Here is an 18,265-nt window from a genome sequence, read left to right on the forward strand (position 1 = left end):
TTGTTTTGATTTTCAGAGGTCGCCACGGGGAAACTTTTGGATTTGGCTGAGGGAGCGAACGCGACGCTGACCCACTCAGGAACAAAGCAGACCCAGTCGGATCCCTTTACGGTGCATAATCACGCAACAGAGAACAACAATACTGTATGGGTAAGACGAGAGAAGGGCTGGTCAGTACGTTTCAGCTGTTTCAGCTTGATAAGAAGACTGCCGTGCTGGAAATGGTGATTAAGCGTCCGAGTGATGTACTGTACCTGTTGTATTCAAAGGAGTGTATTCTACAGCCGAGCCGCTGCCGTGATGAAGCACACAATAGCCTATTGAACAGAACGGCCCTTATCACATAACTGGCGAGGGTGTGGGGCTGCAAACAGCATAACTCAACCTCCTGAGAGCATAGAGGAGACTTTGTGCATGTTAATGTATAATAAAAAAGGACTGTTATCACCTCATAAGACAAAAACTCTGAATTTAACCGGTGTGTGTGTGTGTGTGTGTGTGTGTGTGTGTGTGTGTGTGTGTGTGTTTTTTCTGTGTGGCAGGAGTTGGAGGACGGTCTGGACGAGGCTTTCTCAAGGTGAGGAGATGAGTTAATTTGGGTTTTCCCTGAAGCTCAGGCTCTAATGAGCTGCTGTTTTGGGATCAGGAGTCTGTAGTTTGGGCTGCACTTGTAGTAAACACTGCCTCTCCCTCCGCTTGACTCACCCCGGCTCAGTTTACAGGCCCTGACTCAGCTGACACCCTCCCTGAGTCATGCTGCCTTTCTAGGCTTTGATTGCCACACACCGATTTCCTACGAGGGGGGAAAAGAAGACTGATTGCTTGGTATTTATATCCCAAGCCCAGTGAAGATGTTATTTGCAGTATAGGAAAGTCTTTTTGCCCTCACAGCTGTTAATCTAACTCTGATATCTTACTAAGTTGGACCACAGGAACATTTACACATGACACTTTCAACAGAGCAGACGTCTGAGTGCATACCGAGCGAGGCTTTTATAGTTCAAATAAACCAAAAACGAAATTTAAAAAAGTGGATGCAGGACAAAAATAGTTAACTGCTATAAAAAACAAAAGCTCTTTGGAAGGAATGAAAATGAAAGGATAATTTGTACTTGGAAAACTGCCTCGAAACACAAATGTGGAGAAAGTTTGTTTAGTTTAAGGCTGTTTGTTGAAACTGAATGTTTTCATGACTGTACATCAAACTAGGAACTTGAATATGAAGCACAGGAAACACGAGGTCTTCAGGTTCAAGGTTGACTGGGAAGTTGGTTGTCTCTGCTTAACTTCTGTCTGTACCATCAACAAACTGGTCAGAGTGGAGCTGGAGGCCGCTGTGACCGATGCTTCAATTTGGGCTCCATCGGCAGGCCTCTCTGATAAGCGGCGGTGGTCTGCTGTCAAGTTTGCACTCTGCAAATGTTTACAGCTTTTCATTTTACTGCCATAAAGACTCGTTCAGCTTTTTACGACTGCGTTTATTTCCTTTGGCTCCGCTTTTCATTCCCTCTTAATTCTGCAGTGGGCCTCACATCCTCTCACTTTTCATTTAGTGGCGGGCGAATGGGCGGCTCAGTCTCTGTAATCAAGCACTAAGAGGCCATTTTAGCCCCGTTATCAGATGATTATTTGTCTGCACACACTGTAATTACACCCTAGCACCATTAGCTGCCCTCTCTGTGATTAACGAGGATGCTCCCAGCATCAGCAGAGATGCATCCGCTAACTGGAAGTTCGGATTCCCTGAGGGAAAGGTCGACTTCTTTGTCTGTCAGGAGGAGCTGATTGTGCTGGTTGATGAGGGGTCAGAGCGAGAGAGTGAAAAAATTAGAGGCAATTTATGAGTCTGTGAATGAGGATGTCACTGAGTAATGAAGTTATTTACAGTTTACAGTTTAGCACGAGGAGTGAAATAAGCTCCAGATTAATGGATTGTTTACAGCACAGTAAATGTGACTTTTTAATCACTGTTCTGTCTGATTAAGAAACAGCTCGGTATTATTTCAGATTAAAGAAACAGCAGCAGCAGAGATTAGTGGTCAGAGGGTCTGTAACTCATTATTAGGGGCGAGCAGCACACGCACCATATGTAGCTGCTTTGCACACAGGCACAAATTAAGAGTTTCTTAATGCGTTAAATAAACTTGTTGTTTGTGATCCAGGACATTTGAACTGTTTCAGGAAAGTGTTATCAATAAACTTTGTTAGACAGTAGTTAAAAATATTAGTCTCCCTGATGTCGATTAGTCAAAGTATTTTCTGGTAAACATTTTTAATTTAAAAAAAAAAAAAAGCACCTTTGAGTTGTTCCCCTATCTTCACTGTCAGTGAGGTTCATCTCAGAGGATAAGTCAAGGTTTTCTGCATTTTAAAGACATTTTGCTGTCTTAAATAAAAGAAACGCATCCGTATGACTCTTTTGGAACCTTCCTGTTATTTAATAGTTTATCTTTTAGATGGCCATAGGTGATGTCAGTAAGAAGGGTGTAAAGCTGACAGAAGTACTGCTATAAGTGCTAAATTTATGCCCTATGGTTTGCTGGATTGTTCCCTTAAAGGCCCGATTTTGATCCCCAGAATGAGCCAAAGTATACAGTGTTGTGAAACTGCAGGATGTTTCACAGTTCATAAAGTAACAAGCAATGCTTGAACTTTTTGTTTCATTTCTTTTTTCTCATGCTCCTAAATAATCGTGCTTTTTACTGAGCTCAGAAACCCGCTCACTCTTAAAGTGAGAGCATGCATTCAGACTCGGTAACATTTCCCACAGTGATGGTTTTTAAAAGCGCGTCTGAAAGAGTCTCAGAGTTCTACTGAAGGGATGCAGCACCCCTCGTCGGTGCTCGAGGGCAGTGATGGACGTGTCGTTCCAAAATCTGTTGAACCGATCGAGGCCGTCATGTGGCTTTCACTTGCATTTCATGTCGCTGTGTTGTCAGCCTCCCATCAGCACAGCAGTGTTTCCTGCTAGGCTGAAGGTGAGCTCGGTGGTTCTAAACAAAGCTGCCAAGATGCCCTCACACAGAGTAACAGAGCCACAACAAGCTTTCAGAGCTTTCCTTTAATTTGTCACCAGCCTGTCCACTGTCTCTGTTGTCAGCTCTGACTGTTGTTGGGATTTGAGATTCTGCACTGCCCTCTGCTGGCTGGATCAGTCCAGTTGCTTTATAATTAGGCCTTTCAGGAGAGTTTGTTGCCTGACTTGTGATGTTTTCTTTGCACCCTCAGCCGCAGTCTGGATAGCTTTGAATCCTACTCAGGTAATAATATCATGTCACTGGATGTTGTGACCTCATCGTCCTGTCGTCAACCTCACTGTTTAAGCCTGCTCATCTGTGCGGGTAGCCGTGATCAACCACCCCACGTGTCTCCGCATCATGTTTCATGACAGGAACCATTAACATAACACAGAACGGTAGCCAGTCGACTAACTTTAGAGCACAGTGAGGAGGAAGCCTTCACTCTTTTACCATTTCACTGTTTAAAAAAAGTATGAGGGACGTTTCTGCCACAGATCCTGATGTTTCCTCTACTTTGTCCACGCCATCATCACAGATGTTTGAGTGTTTGCCTCACATCCGTCAGCTTTAACACAGAGACGGAGAGTGGCATGTTCATACGAAGTAAAAAAAAAGCCCTTCTGTTTATGATCAGAGGAGCTCGTGTTAGATTGTTATGGTTGTTTAAATAGGGGATTTGTTTCATTTCCACATCTGGCCACATTGTTATTATTTTCTAATCATTTTCATTAAAAATTTGATGTCCATTTTTATGTTCCTGTTTTTTGTGCACGCTGTACTGACCATTATCAAAGATCTGTAAACATTGCAAACAGAAAATCAGATTTTATAGACTGTATACAAAAGATGGACATTATCCTTTGAAGTGTTCCAGATGTCCTTTTCTTCAGCAGTGCTTTCAAGTTCCTTCTGGGAACTTGAAAGCACTGCTTCCTTAGACATTCCCAAACCGGATGCGATCTCTGCGGGGAACTCCTCCCAGTTGTGTGGAACCTCAAAAATAGTCCAGGAAGCCTAATTAGACCCCGAGCAAGCTCAACTGGGTCCTATCAGCACAGAGGAGAAACATCTCTCCTTTGAGCTTCCTCCAGACGTTGCCGACTCCATCTCAGCGATTCTGCCCTGCACCCCAGTCATCTTTAGAGCTTCAGATGGAAGCCATGTCCATCTTTTATGTACAGTCTATAGTTTTACCAAAGCCGCTAATAAAATGTCTTTTCTTTTTTTTTTCTTCCCCTTTGTCGCTACAGACTCGCTGAGTCTCGCACTAACCCCCAGGTCCTGGACATTGGGGTGAACCCTCAGGACTTCAGCACTGAAGAGTGCCTGTCCCCCGGCAAATGGGACCAAGAGGAGTCGGACTTCACGGCACAAAAAGACACGTGGGGGTTCTAACGTGAAGCCTCGGGCCAAGAAGGGAAAACCAGGAAAACGAGGATCCCGGTGGTAAACGTGTCCGAACACTGCAGTGACGAAACGGACACTGTGACATCCGCCATGTTCCCCACCGCCTCCCTGCTGTCGTCTTCTCTCTGATGCATGCGTAGTTGCGTGACCGGAGGAGGAAGGCGACACGAGCAGGCTGCTCACAGAACAGGCCAAAGCAATACAAACCATTTATTCCTTTTTTTAAAAAGAAAAACATGCAGTCAGTTAATGTGCGTTGCAGTCTGTGTGTCACTCCTGTGTCTGTTTACTGTTGTGTTTGTGCTTGTGTACACCACGTGTTTGTGTGAATGTGCAGTGTATATGTGTGCAAAGTGAGCCGAGTGCTGTTTGTGTCATAGTGAGGTCACAGAGGGTGCTGGTGCGTGTTTTATATACCTGAACATGGAGCACTGTAACTGGATTTGAGGGAAACTCACTGGTGAGGTTACTACCTGCGTGCTTCGGCCTTTTGTTGGGCACCAAAAGCTTTAAAAAACAGTGTGTATGTGTTGGTCAGAGAGTGTTTGTGTAATAAGAACAAAGTGACAATCTTATTTTTTTTTGTATTGCAAAATCTATTTTTGCACTCTGCATTCATCCGTGTTCGAAAGCACACATTTCATGTAAGGGAATTTAATGTCCACATGTGTCAGCCTCATCATTTAGGACTATATGCAGTGCCTCTGTTCGCCCTTCCTCCTCATCCCTAAATATTTGACCCTCGGTGAGACTTCACCATCGGTGAAGATGACCTGAAAAGAGTTATAAAAACAAGCAGTGTGAGAGGATGCAGGTGTTACGCGGCGCTCCATCACCATATGTTAAATTATGTTCACTCCACTAGTTTACTATATTTTTCCCAGGGATGGATCCCAGTGTTATTTTAGCATTTGTTAATATATTCATTTAATTTAATTCATTGGTTTTCAATAAAAGTCCAATTATCAGTGTGTGTCACGTTTTATTCTGAAATCTAAATGTTGAATATTATTTTTATGTCACGTCTTCTCCACTTGCATATATATTTCTTATTTATAGATAAAACAAATAATAAAGTCACAAATTGTTTGTAGACATCGTAATATAAATACCTTTGTTCGCACAGTGGCGTGAGGCAAATCTGCACAAATCTAAAATTTTAATTAAAAAATTGAATGACTAAAAATAAAGTTTATGATCATGAGCGCTCAGGAGAGTTTGATGCTGTTGCTTGTCGGAGTCCTGAGACGACATCTGTCAGCGTCCAAGAAGGAGGGGGTGGTGAGCCTCACAGGTAACATTTGTTGTTTCTGAGACTGCGCGCTCACAGATCGGCTTATTTCAATGAGTCAACCCTCTTATTTAAAATATTTAAATACTTGTAGCTTGTAATTGTAAGTTTCTTTTTACTTAAGACAAATGTGTACGTTTAACTAGGAAAACGATACTCGGAAGGTGGTGCCAAATCCTCATGTTTTTTCTGCATTTGGAGACGCATGCGCACAGGATTACAGACGGATCTCGGTTATTTCACTGCTTCCTCGAGCCAAAGGCCAGCCGTCGCCTGGGTAAAAGAAGCTGTCTCAGTGCGCCATCGTGTGGAACATACAAGAACATACAGCCGATTTTTAATACGTGAAGCCAGACCAGGTTTTTTTTTCTTAATTTTAAATACATTTTGAAAGCTGTTTAACTATAAGTTACGTCATGCATCAAATATCCCATATTTTGGAAATTGTTTTGTTAAAGTGATTTTAATACTGCTTTTAATGATACTACTGTGATAATAATAATAACAGTAATTATTATTAACAATGGACGGCCTGAGAGATGAGGCCAGGTATGAGTCACCGTGGGCTCTGATGTTCACAGAAAACATTGTGATCTGTGCTGAGAGTGGATGGCAGGCAGAAAGGAGAATGGTAAATGGCCTGTATTTATATAGCGCTTTACTAGTCCCTAAGGACCCCAAAGCGCTTTACACATCCAGTCATCCACCCATTCGAACACATATTCACACACTGGTGATGGCAAGCTACATTGTAGCCACAGCCACCCTGGGGCGCACTGACAGAGGCGAGGCTGCTGGACACTGGCGCCACCGGGCCCTCTGACCACCACCAGTAGGCAACGGGTGAAGTGTCTTGTCCAAGGACACAACGACCGAGACTGTCCAAGCCGGGGCTCGAACCGGCAACCTTCCGATTACAAGGCGAACTCCCAACTCTTGAGCCACGATCACCCCAGAAGACACATCGAGCTGAAGTAGTGAAAGTAGAATAGTTTCAGTATCTGGTGTCAACCATCCAAAGCAACAGACAGTGCAGGATGGGTGGAGCAGGTGGAGACGATTGTCAGAGGTAATGTGTGACAGAAGGATAGCAGCAGGCGTGAAAAGGAGAGTTTACAAGATGGCAGTGAGACCTGCTGTGGTGTTTGGTTTGGAGACAGGAGGCCGAGCTGAAGATGATTTTCTTTGGGAGAAACCGGGATGGACGAGATTAGAAATGAGCACATCAGCAGCCTGGCTGTGGATCCAGCAGCTCTCCTGTAGACAGGAGTCTCTCCTGGCATTTCTGAACAGTCCAATTAGACCTGCACTGTATAATCCAACATCCTTTAACCATCTCGGCTCAGGTGCTCTCCACAGCCCGACTCGCCAACGTGCTTCGGTCATGCGTTCAGCCAAGTACTGTGGGGTGAGCTGTGGCCATCTGGGAGACGTCCAGTTGACCTTTTTCCAAATTTCAACCTCACACTTTAAAAAAAAAAAAAATCCAATGTAGACATTTTTAAGGACACAGGTCTCACAGTATGTTTAAGGCCTGTTTATGACCTTAAAAAGGTCGTTCATGCTGGAAAATCCTCCTTTCAGATTTGTTGATGTCGTGATATTGGTATTTTTAATTGCTGAAAATGCATCGATAACACTTTAGTCAGAAAGATAACAAAAACAAAAATGCAGACGCCCGGGTCTTAGGACTTGTCACTGAATATTCCTCCTATCAGTAAAAATGCCAAACCTAAACCTAAACAGAGTCAACTCAACACCACCTCAACCTTTTCATATTCATAAACCTATATGTTTTGCGTTCGTGAAACAAAATAGAACCGTTTCCATATTAAGTAATTTGAGCTCTTGAAATGTTTTAGTGCTCTTAACTCTGGCAGTTTACCCCAACACTCATTCAATAACTTTCATTCAACTGCTACTTGGTCACTCAGATTTTACCTGTTCAAATTGCCTAGGGTTCAACAAAGTCTAGATCCTAGTTATCATGAAACTTGAACGGGTCTACAATGATTTACTTACAATAATTTAAAATCATCACTCAACCTAGCTCTAAGACTGGCACTGCGTGACTTTTCTCACACTGGAAACCAGAATTTAGTACAGAACCAAAGTACTCTAGACTCTGCTCCCCAAATCACACAAATGCCCTCTGGGCTTATTATTATAACAGATTCTGTATTTGGATTTGTTGTGTGCAGCATTGAGCCTTTGTCAATAAAGCATTCTTCATTGCAGCAGCTGGAGCATTGTGTGTCACTTCTTAGTGAATTGAATCAACATTTTGATTTTGGTGCATGGGTGTGTATCAGTTTTCACTCACTCAACGAGTGCATGAGTGTTCATGTGTGTGTTTCTCTTTTTCTAAGTCGGCGCATGCAGAAGTGTGTGTTTGTGTTCATCACCTTCCTGTTCTGTTGTTTGGGTAAACCAGCGGCCTGAAGCATGCCCTGGGGTCCTGCCCTCCTCTTTGGGTCTGTTTGCATCCGTTGTTGCAGCTGCCTGCCTCTTCTTCTTCTCCTTGTAACTTGACCCTTTTGCTTCTGTAGCTCCTTCAGGGCTTGCTCCTGCTGTTGGAGCTTTGGGTCAGGTCTGGCGACCTCCTGCTCCAGCAAGCTGCCGCCTGATTTCAAGTCCTGTATGTGGGACTCCAAGTCTGACTGATGGGTTCAATTAGCAGCCAGCTCCTCCGGAGCCATGCTCAGTTTCTGCTTCTGATACCTTAAGCTCTTACTGAGGGCAAAAACCTCAGAGTCTTTTCCTTCCACGTCAGATCAGAGTCTATTTATGTTGTCCTTACTTTGCTCCACGGCCTTCTGCAGCTCTGCTGTTCGGCTCTTCTCAGAGGTCAGCATTCTTTTGCTCACCCTCCCTTTTCCTCCTAGCTCCATGCGCGTCACGTCACAGCTCTGTCAGCTGACGCAGTCTGGGAATTTCCCCCGTGTAGTGAAACGGGCTTCAGGTTTAGTGCTCTCCGTCTCTGCTGCATGAGATCGCATTCCTGCAGCACTGTTGACATTTTCTGGTCGTTATTGTGGGTCCAGCTGTTGCCTTCAGGGGTCAAAGGATCAAAGATGGTAGCGGAAAGGGCAACGATGATAGAGGGAAGGGTAGGAGTCCAGGTCAGCCTCGGCTTTTCACAAAGAAAAAACAAAAACAGAACAAAAACAGGCGAACAGGAAAATGATGTTGTGTTGGCTGTGTTATTCGGAGAGGGGAGAAACAACGAGGCCTCCTCTCTCCCCTTTTTGTTTTTTCTCCCCCTATAATCAACTCATAACCCCCCAAGTTGGCAGGACAACACAGGTACGTGTTAAAATTCTTAAGATCCTGTTTAGAAACCTAAAAAGGAATTTTCTGTCATTCAGTAGTCATTTGTCTTAAACAATCAACAAAAACATGTCCCAATTCGACCCTTTTAACCACTAAATTTGTCGTGTCCTCACTTAATCATCAGACCAATGTCTTTGTCTTTCCAAGTTAAGTTGTTGTTCTGCAACCCAGAGAGTTTATTTGTCCGTAATGGATAAACTATATCCTTTTAAAAACTGGTGTATGTTAAGTGTCGCTGCTTTAACCCTGCTTGTGCGTGCACACGTATGTAAGATGTTTCTTCATTGCGTATGTTTGTGTTCTTAGCCAGGTTTAATTAATGTTTATGCATTAATCGTTATGCTTGTCCTTATGAGGTTAATGCATTTTCTGCTTATATATGTGAATTTGCATGTGTTGCTCTTGCAGTCTGTCAGACTCCTACACATTTCTCCACTTGAGCCGTCAGTTTTCTTCCCCCAATTTGCTAACCCAAATTTTAAGTTCCCACCTTATTAACAGCATTCCTGGTCCTCAGCCAGAAGTTAGGGCCCACTTGTCAGGTTTCATCGAGACATGGCGCTGTGAACAATTCAACCAGAAACTTGCCTTAACATATCCAGTCAAGTTAACCTATAGGTTTTCCTTCCGACCGCTGCACGTGGAGAATTGATCCAGGTCTGTTTATTTTCCACCTGAAAAAACATAACTGAGACATTTTATTATCATCATGAGTACTTAAGCTACCCGTCTCCCCCTCTGGCCAGAAATACCAGCTTATGTCAAGTTCATAAGTGTAAGCAGGTCTTCATTGCTTCTCCTATATGTTTTTGTTAATGTTCAGTGAGTGTAAGCTGCTTTCTTCATTGCCTCTATATGTTATATTCAGAGTGAATTCATGCATCGTTTCACTGATTTCTTAATTCAAAACTACCTCACTTCTGATTCTTTATAAGAGTATAATTTCACATGTAACACTTTGTGTATGTGTGTTTTCCATTCACTCATTTAATTGTCAGTTATTTTCTTTCTTTATTTTATCTTCTTCAGTTTACCTCTTTTAGTTTTCTGGTGGACATCTCTAAACACCATCATGAGTTCAGGCTTTCATTTCAATCTAATTATACCCTGTATTTTCGCAGTCAAGCTTCACCTCTCCACTGGTTCCCGTCCTCTTCTCTCAGTGTCCTTTTGTGGTCCAGAATTCTCCAGCACAGTCCGTGACCTCTCCGTTTCTCTTCAGTATTTCCTTCTGGATTAAATCCCAGCCTTTCAATCGTCTCTTCAAGATTACTCCAAGCATGGCAAATCTGAGAATCAGTGTCCAGTGCTTTCCCACCGTTCAACTGTCCAGCCTGTAACTCAGAGTGCATGTCAGTTTGGTGAACAGTTCAGTTGCACTATTTTTTGGCTGCTTGTAAATTCTTCTCAAGCTCACGATGTTCTATTGGTCTTCATCAGGAGATTAATTGTCCTTTGGGCTTCTTCTCAGGATAGGGACAAGTGCCAGGTCAAGCTGTAAAATTTTAAGCCAAAATCTGGCCTGTTTTCTCCCAATTATACTACTCTACTGGTTTTGGCGCCGTACTCAAAATTCCAGGTTGAGAGAAGTCCACCTTTAGTCATCTGTAACCTGTATTAACACACTAAAACATACGATTAATATCATTTCATTTCTTTCCTTAAAGTTTCCATGGCCTCATGCCCATTCAACCCCCAAAGAAACAGAGAAAAAAAAACAGTTTTGCACTTTTTCCTTTAATATTAAATGGACGCACGCTGGCCCCCCTTTCTCTCCTTCTCTCTCTGTGCTCATACACACACTCAATGCGGGGTTACAGGCCCCCCTTCTTGCAGCTGCTTGAGACAGAGAGAGACACACTTTTCCTTTTTTTTCCTATCTGCCTAGAGCTTAACTCTTATATGGGCATGCACACTTCCTGTCACACACACACAGCCCCAACCTTTTTTCCTCCAACACAGAGAGTTTCTCTACTCTTCTCTTTTTTTTTTTTTTTTTATTCCTCCAGCACACATACCCACACAAAATCCCTTCTCAGAGGGAGAACAGAAAAGAGAAAAGAGTCTTCCTTTTTTTTCTCAACTGGCAGTTTCAGATTTAACAAGATGACAGTTTATACACTAATTTACACTTTATTCACACACACGCACACAAGTAATTTACATTCTATTTACATACGGGCCCGTAAGAAAAACACCATATGCCAGAACAACTTTATCTCACTTCTCTATTTCTCTGCTGGTGTTCCTAAACTTTTGAGTAATTAAAAAGCCTCTAAGCCCAGGGCCGCGCCCTTACTGATCAATTACACGTTTCAAGTACGCCGCCTTGAAAACGGTCAGATTCCTAAGTCCTAGTAATTTATAACTGCTTCCCCACCAGGAAAAACTGGGACCTCCACCAGCCGCGTGAACTATCCCAGATCACGCTTTTGGCTTTACTTAAAGTTCCCAAGCCCCAATGTTAACAGGATACAGCCGAGTCCGACTCTGTCAATCAATCAATGCAGTAGAAGGCAATCACTCGTAGATTACCTGACCTGTTAACGGGCGTCCGAATCTCCGTGGAAGGTCACTCCAGGCTAGAACCTAACCACGCGTCCGCGATTAGGGGTCAGCGCCACCTGCTGGACGACTGCATTCCTAGAGAGCCGTGCTCTCAGTCCTAAATGAATTTACTTGTTTTAAAAGCCTCACTGTTGGACCCTTGCCATCCAGTTTCATTACCTGACACCCGAGACCGCGTCTCTGCTAATCGATTGGATCAAATACCCTACACTACCGATTGACTGGCTGGCATTCCCAGTCAACCCACATTTAAACCTTTTAAACCGTATAGACTTAAACACATAACCTCTTAACTCAACAGTTCACTCTCAAAATAAACAGCAATACATTTACTCAGTTCACTATTCCCTGCCTTTAACACTAATTACCCCAAGATCACCCCGGACAGACCAGAAGCCCCACTGAGTGAACACTTAATTTTATCTTAATTCCTCCAATTCAGCACCTTTGGACATCACTCAACAGGCGGTGCTTACCTCTCCTATTTCAGGGCCCATCACTCAGTCGAGCTCCTGGCTGTCCGTCTGACACCACTAGACCGTCAGCCAAGCTCCATTATTAGTCTCCCCCCAAACCGGTGTTTCGGCACCAAGAATGTCATGATTCGAGTTTTGAGGAGAAGACAAACGACTGCATGGTCTCAGTAGATGCCAGAATAGTGATCTTTATTACACACTTCTAAGACAGAAGCATGGGAAGACAAGCGTACAGCCACAGATCTCCGCCGGGCGGCGGCTCTCCATATCTTTTATATTATTCATGATGACGTCACACAGACCTTACTGGAAATGATATCAAGTCCCCACAATCCCAAAAGTCTTTCTTATATAGACATCAGATGGTACTTGTAGAGAAAAACAAGTGTGTGATCTGTTGTGCATTTTGTGAAACTGAGTCCACTAGAGAGGATGTCCTGAGACGACCTCCCTTTGTTAATAAGTGTGTATGTGAGGGAACGTGCGTGTCTTTCATAAGTCTGTATATATGTGCACGTTAGTGAGGCCTGACTACGTGCAAACTGAATGTAACAGTCCAGCTGGACCCACCAGTTCGAGTGGTGATGGTGCAACAGCCTAAGCAGATAGAAAGAATAATACAGGTCAATCCAACAGATCTAATGATTTTCACACTCTTTAAAGTCAGAGGTCTAAGGCAAACTAAAACTACATACTGATCACCCCCTCTATATTAAGAGTATAATATGATCTAGAACAGTATCATAATGCAACTACTTTGATCTCATATATAAGGTAACATATGATAACAAAATAATCTCACACTTTCTATTGGTAGGTGGCACAGTGCACTGTGGCAAGTAAGCAAGCTAGAAGACTGGCAAAGTTATGGAAGCAACACATTAACAAGAGAATTCTGAGTAAAACCAAAGTTACTTTCCCTAGTAACTAGTTACTTTGAAAGTAACAAGTAACTTGAAGTAACTGAGTTACTTTTGAGAGAAGTAACTAGTAATGTAACTAAGTTACTATTTTAAAGTAACTTACCCAACACTGGTGGACATACATAAATACACATGCACATATGCACACAGGTGTATAAACTAACAATATAATACACAATCTAATTCTTTTATACAGAAATTACAGGATTATAGAAGTTAATACCAAAGAGTGCAGTTGCAGTCTAGCAGTGTGATAGTTCAACCGCTTAGGAGGGAGATGGCGAGGGGAAAGAAACTGTTCCTATGTCTGGTGGTCCTGGTTTGCAGGCTTCTATACTGTCTGCCAGAGGGCAGTGGGCCAATAAGTCTATGTCCAGGGTGTGAGGGGTCTGTGATGATTTTCCATGCCCGTTTCCTGGTTCTTGAAAGGTGCAGGTCCTGGATGGAGGGCAGGGGGTGCCAATGATCTTTTCTGCTGCCAGTACAGTCCACTGCAGCCTGCTCCTGTCCTGCTTAGTGGCTGCTTCATACCAGACTGTGATGGAGGAGCACAGGACAAACTCAATGACTGCAGTGTAGATATGGTGAGGGGAGGCAGTGTTGAGGGATATCTCCGCAGTCTTAAGCGTGTTCAGTTCCAGCTTGTGCTGACTGCACCAGAGTACTAGCCGCTCAACTTCCTGCCGGTGTACAGACTCAACATCTAGAATGAGGCCAATGACAGTGGTGTAAAACTGCATATCAGGTTCTTTTTAAATGCATGTTGAAGGGGCAAAATATTCCTGAGATGCTGTTAATAATATTACAATTGAAGGCTATTATACAGTGGTATTAATTTAGACAGACCAAAAAAAGATTTTGACTAAAGTTAATGTCTCCACTTGTTTAAAAAAAAAAAAAAAAAAGCATTCTGTCATTTATTTGCTTTTATTATTTATTTATATGCCCTCCGCGGACCATCTCTGCACTGCGTGGGTGATTAGTGGCTCCCTGCACACTAAGGGCTGCACACAGGGACAAGGCGTACTAGGTTACGATCAGATCTTCCCTGGGCAGGGAGAGGTGATGAACTGTATGCCACTTTTTCATTGGCATACAATAAGTACAATGTTTTATTGCCTACGGTGGGGCAGGTCACATACTGGGTGAAGGTGGGCAGTGTGGAGTCCAGCGAGACATGATTAAAGTCATTTGATAGAAGAGCTCTCGGAGATTGCGTTTGCAGCCTGCGGACCACAGAGAGTCACAGGCTGCCTCCACGGATGCTAACGGCTAATAGCGCAATGTCTGTGTTGCAGAGTTGTTCTTTCACAGCGACGTGCCCAGGGATACCACAACTGTCTTTAACAAACACAGCCAGCCCCCCTCCTTTCCTCTCACCGCTGTCTCTCTGTCTTGTCCGCCCGCAGCAGCTGGAAGCCGGGCAGCCTACTCACAGAGGGAGTACTGCCAGGAAGCGTTTGCGATGTCTTTCTCCTTCTGTACCCTCAGGTAAAGAGCTTGGGTGTCATATTTGACAGTACTCTCTCATTTCAGTCTCTCATTTCAGTCTCACATTAATTACATAACCCGGTCTGCATACTTTCACTTACATAACAGTAACCAACTTAATCCCTTCCTTACTCCCCATGCTGCTGTATTTCTTGTCCATAGTCTTATTACTTCCCCGATCGATCCAATAGGCCCTGCATAAACTTCAACTTATTCAGACCATATTACCAGAGTTCTTCAACATCTTCACTGGTTGCCCATAGAAGCTAAGATAAACTAAAATCTTAGTTCTCACATTTAAGTGCATCCATAACCTTGCTCCTCCTTATCTGTGTGATCTGCTTCATATCATTTATTAATGGACAAAACTAACAGTGGATTTAAATTTGGTATGCAAATAGTAAAAAAGAAAACAAAACAAATGCTTACATTAATGCTTATATTTGTGTACATGTTTAATGATTCAAAAATGACAAACATTTTGTTTACTATTGGTATTTTTTCAGTTGTAGTGCCTCATTGTGACCACTGAAGGACAGTGAACGCTTGTCATAATAAAAATCAATCAATCAAATCAATTTCATAATAAAAATATTCAAAAGAAAGGCAGAATGGTTTTCTAATATTTCGTAAACCTTTAGTTATGACACCTACATAGTAATATTAAATCTACAATTGTTAAATAATTTTGTGGTTACCTACTACATGACAATTTATTAGTACATTCAAAATATTTTCAAGCAAATAATTCAAGTAAGAACCCGGGACAAGAAGGGGATATAAAATGCACAATAATATACAAGGACCAGTGATCACAAGAACCAAAATAAAACCGGAACTAACAGGAACCTAAAGATTACATTCTAGAGTCTAGTTTCAAAGACTTAAGATTATCTTGCATTAAATGAGATCTGCTGAGGCATCTCATAAACTTATCAGCTATACAAGCACATTTGTTAAGACAAGCTATGATTTGGATGATTGAGTGATTTATTTAGTAAAAATAATGAGAAGAAAATGAAAATGCTGGCAGTTTTCTCAGATGAAAGCTTGTTCATACAATATTATTGAGAGATTTTGTCCCGATTCGCGATGTTGAGGACCAAAACAAAATACCAGAGGCCCAGGAGGATGCAATCAAACAGATGGGTTTATTGAACACACGCGTGGGAAGATGTACACTGCAAAACATCAGATGTAGATCTTTGCCCAAAAATACACTTCAGATTGCTTTTATAACGTCAGGGTTGGTTAACGCCCCTTCTCGCGTTGTACAAGAACATAATTTGTATTTTAAGAACATCATTTGCATGTTTTATAGACAATGAGCAATCTTAAGAGATAAATGCAGACACTGAAGTTCCCCTCTCTAGCATCTTCTCCAAATATGGCGATGGATTCAGGTTCTGACGTTTCCCAGGGACTGGTCCTCCTTTTTGGCCCATCTTCTGTCACCTGTTACTAAGCAAACTCAGATGCAACAATAAGCCAGATACATTCAGGCCTTCACTCAAGCCTGTTTCTAGATTATATGTATTATATGTGTTTTGTAAGCGTGTACGCAGTTTTAACCTTCTATAGCTCCAAGTCACTTACACAATAGATTGTCTGGACATCGTGCCAAACAAAGCTTACAACCTCCAATTAATTGACCGAGCTTCAACTCTTTAATAAGCACAAAATGCAATGTGTATAAAATGGTCTTAGCTGTACCTGTAATAAAAAGGTTAATGTAATGCCAACAGCTTCAATAAATGTTTTACTGAAATGATGATTAATTTGATCAATGCAATGGTAATGACTTAATGCAAAGTTGCTTAATGCAATGGTAATAATGATGAATATGAGTAGCAGTAAAATATTTCCCTTATTCCACAGTTTCCAAACCCAGAGCCTTTTTAAACACACTCTGAGCATCGTCTGCAAGCATGTTGAGGAAAAAACTCAGAGCTCTGTAGGTTGTGACAAAAGACAGACTCATTGCTAATGGGAGTCCAAATAATGGAAAAAATCTGGACCCCTCCTCTGCTGCCATTAATGCAGTTGTGCCTGTTAAGTGGGACAACACCTTCAGGACGAGATCATTGGTTATGTTTTTGGCAGCAAGTGGTGACTTAAGGACAGCATGTAATTCATCTAAAGACACACCTGAGGTGGAAGAAAGCCTTTCCAGTGAAGGCTCATCTAGACCAAAACCAGTTAGATAATCTACTATAGCTTTCACCATTATGGTTAGATCAGCAGTAACAGAAAGCCAAGGAATCGGTACGCCTGCTACCATTGCAGATCCAGCAGAGTATAATATTATCTTGGCCTGAAAGGCATCTTTCTTCTTGTTGATGACCTCCATGTTGATGTTGGGCATGGCAAACAGCAGAACATCCCTCTTATGTGCTGGGAGTTCTTTCTCTAAGGTATTTTGTAGGAGAGGGAAATCATAAAGGTGGAGTTCAAAACTGGACACCAGGAAGACCTTAGGAGACGTCATCCCTCCTTTTTCAAGACCTGTGTTTTAAGAAAATCCAAAATCCCATTAAAAAAAAATTACATCCTTTTTTAAACTCTGAAATCTAAAAAGTTGCATATTAGCGGATATCCTTAAATTTCGTCTTTGATACATAAATTATATTTATGACTCTGGCTCTAGAGAATCTACACTAGTTAACAAAGCTGACATGTTATTAAAAAGACAAAGAGTCTTTCAGTCAGCATGTTGACTGGACTAAAATCGGTTTATTCACACCTCACACCTGGTCATACCAGTGTGACCAGTTCTAAATATACTAACATGACAATCTTCAGGGTGGCATTTATTAGGGTCCACAAAAGAATTCTAAGTGAAGATCTTGTTTGGTTTTTAGAGGTAAGGGAACTAAAAAAAACCAAACAAAACAAAACCCAATCTTACCTTGAATGCAGTTTTCCTTGATCCTTTTAAGACTCTTCTCTAGACTGAAATCTTTCTGAGTTCTTTCTTCAGCACGAACATCATTGTCAATTTTGGAGCGGACAAAGTAGAACTTTTTCTCCATCTTTTGAATCCCCAGAGCGAGTTTCACATCATTTTCTCTGAAACGAGTGTCTGAGATGATGATGAAGAAGTCAAACTTTTCAAATTCCATTTTCTTCAGATACTCATCAGCTGGAAAATTGGTAGTGCCAATACCAGGGAGATCCCAGAATAAGACATTAGGATAGTTTGGATGTGGGTATTTTGTAACCTCCATGGTGGTTTCTACAGCACCAGTGCGGGCTGCCCTCTCATCTTTGTGGTCTATACCTCTGAAGGCATTAATAAAAGTGGATTTACCAGCACCAGACTCTCCTGTAATGGCAATGTTTAATGGAATCTTTTCTTGCTTTTCTAAACATTCTTGAATTTTCTCAGTTGCTGCAGCAGTATCACTGTTTTCCAGGGCCTCTTTCACTTCAGCAATATCTACTATATAGAAATCCAGTAGATCCACCATGTTGATTCTAAAATCATAGTAGAGTTAAAAAAACAACTGAACTGTTTCACCAAGTACTACTATCTTGACTACAATGATTGGATATAATGATATTACATTTGACTTCAGATGATTCATCAGAACACACACAAAACTTAGTTCATATTTTCTGCTTTTACACTAGTTATTCTTGCTTTGGAGAAAACTATCAAAGAGATCAAGAGTGACACTCTGAATGTTAACAGTTACTTACTTAAACTGGTTTCTGGAGCAGAAACAGAGCTGTCCTGATGTCAACTTTGTGCCT

At 42.1% G+C, this 18,265-nt stretch overlaps 2 protein-coding genes across 3 annotated transcripts in view; one reads left to right on the forward strand and one right to left on the reverse strand.

The window, feature by feature from the left end:
* Positions 1 to 5,395, forward strand: part of ldlrap1b (low density lipoprotein receptor adaptor protein 1b) — a 52,201-nt gene extending 46,806 nt beyond the window's left edge. The window contains exons 7-9 of one of the 2 annotated variants that reach the window (XM_080870205.1): positions 17 to 111; positions 543 to 577; positions 4,271 to 5,395. In XM_080870205.1, coding sequence (XP_080726331.1) covers positions 17 to 111; positions 543 to 577; positions 4,271 to 4,415 — 275 coding nt within the window. In that variant the 3' untranslated portion in view covers positions 4,416 to 5,395. Of the gene's footprint in view, positions 1 to 16; positions 151 to 542; positions 578 to 4,270 lie in introns of both variants that reach the window. The other variant, XM_080870204.1, reaches the window with a different exon arrangement.
* On the reverse strand, positions 5,117 to 17,979 carry LOC308389638 (interferon-gamma-inducible GTPase 10-like; the record flags this gene model as incomplete). The annotated part of the gene is made up of 4 exons (XM_080871131.1): positions 5,117 to 5,200; positions 8,124 to 8,354; positions 16,788 to 17,014; positions 17,418 to 17,979. 4 exons carry the CDS (start codon positions 17,977 to 17,979, stop codon positions 5,117 to 5,119), a joined length of 1,104 nt encoding a protein of 367 aa, XP_080727257.1.
* Positions 17,980 to 18,265: the final 286 nt, after the last annotated feature.

This window comes from Rhamphochromis sp. 'chilingali', assembly GCF_963969265.1.
Source record: "Rhamphochromis sp. 'chilingali' genome assembly, chromosome: 21".
Lineage (NCBI taxonomy): Eukaryota > Metazoa > Chordata > Actinopteri > Cichliformes > Cichlidae > Rhamphochromis > Rhamphochromis sp. 'chilingali'.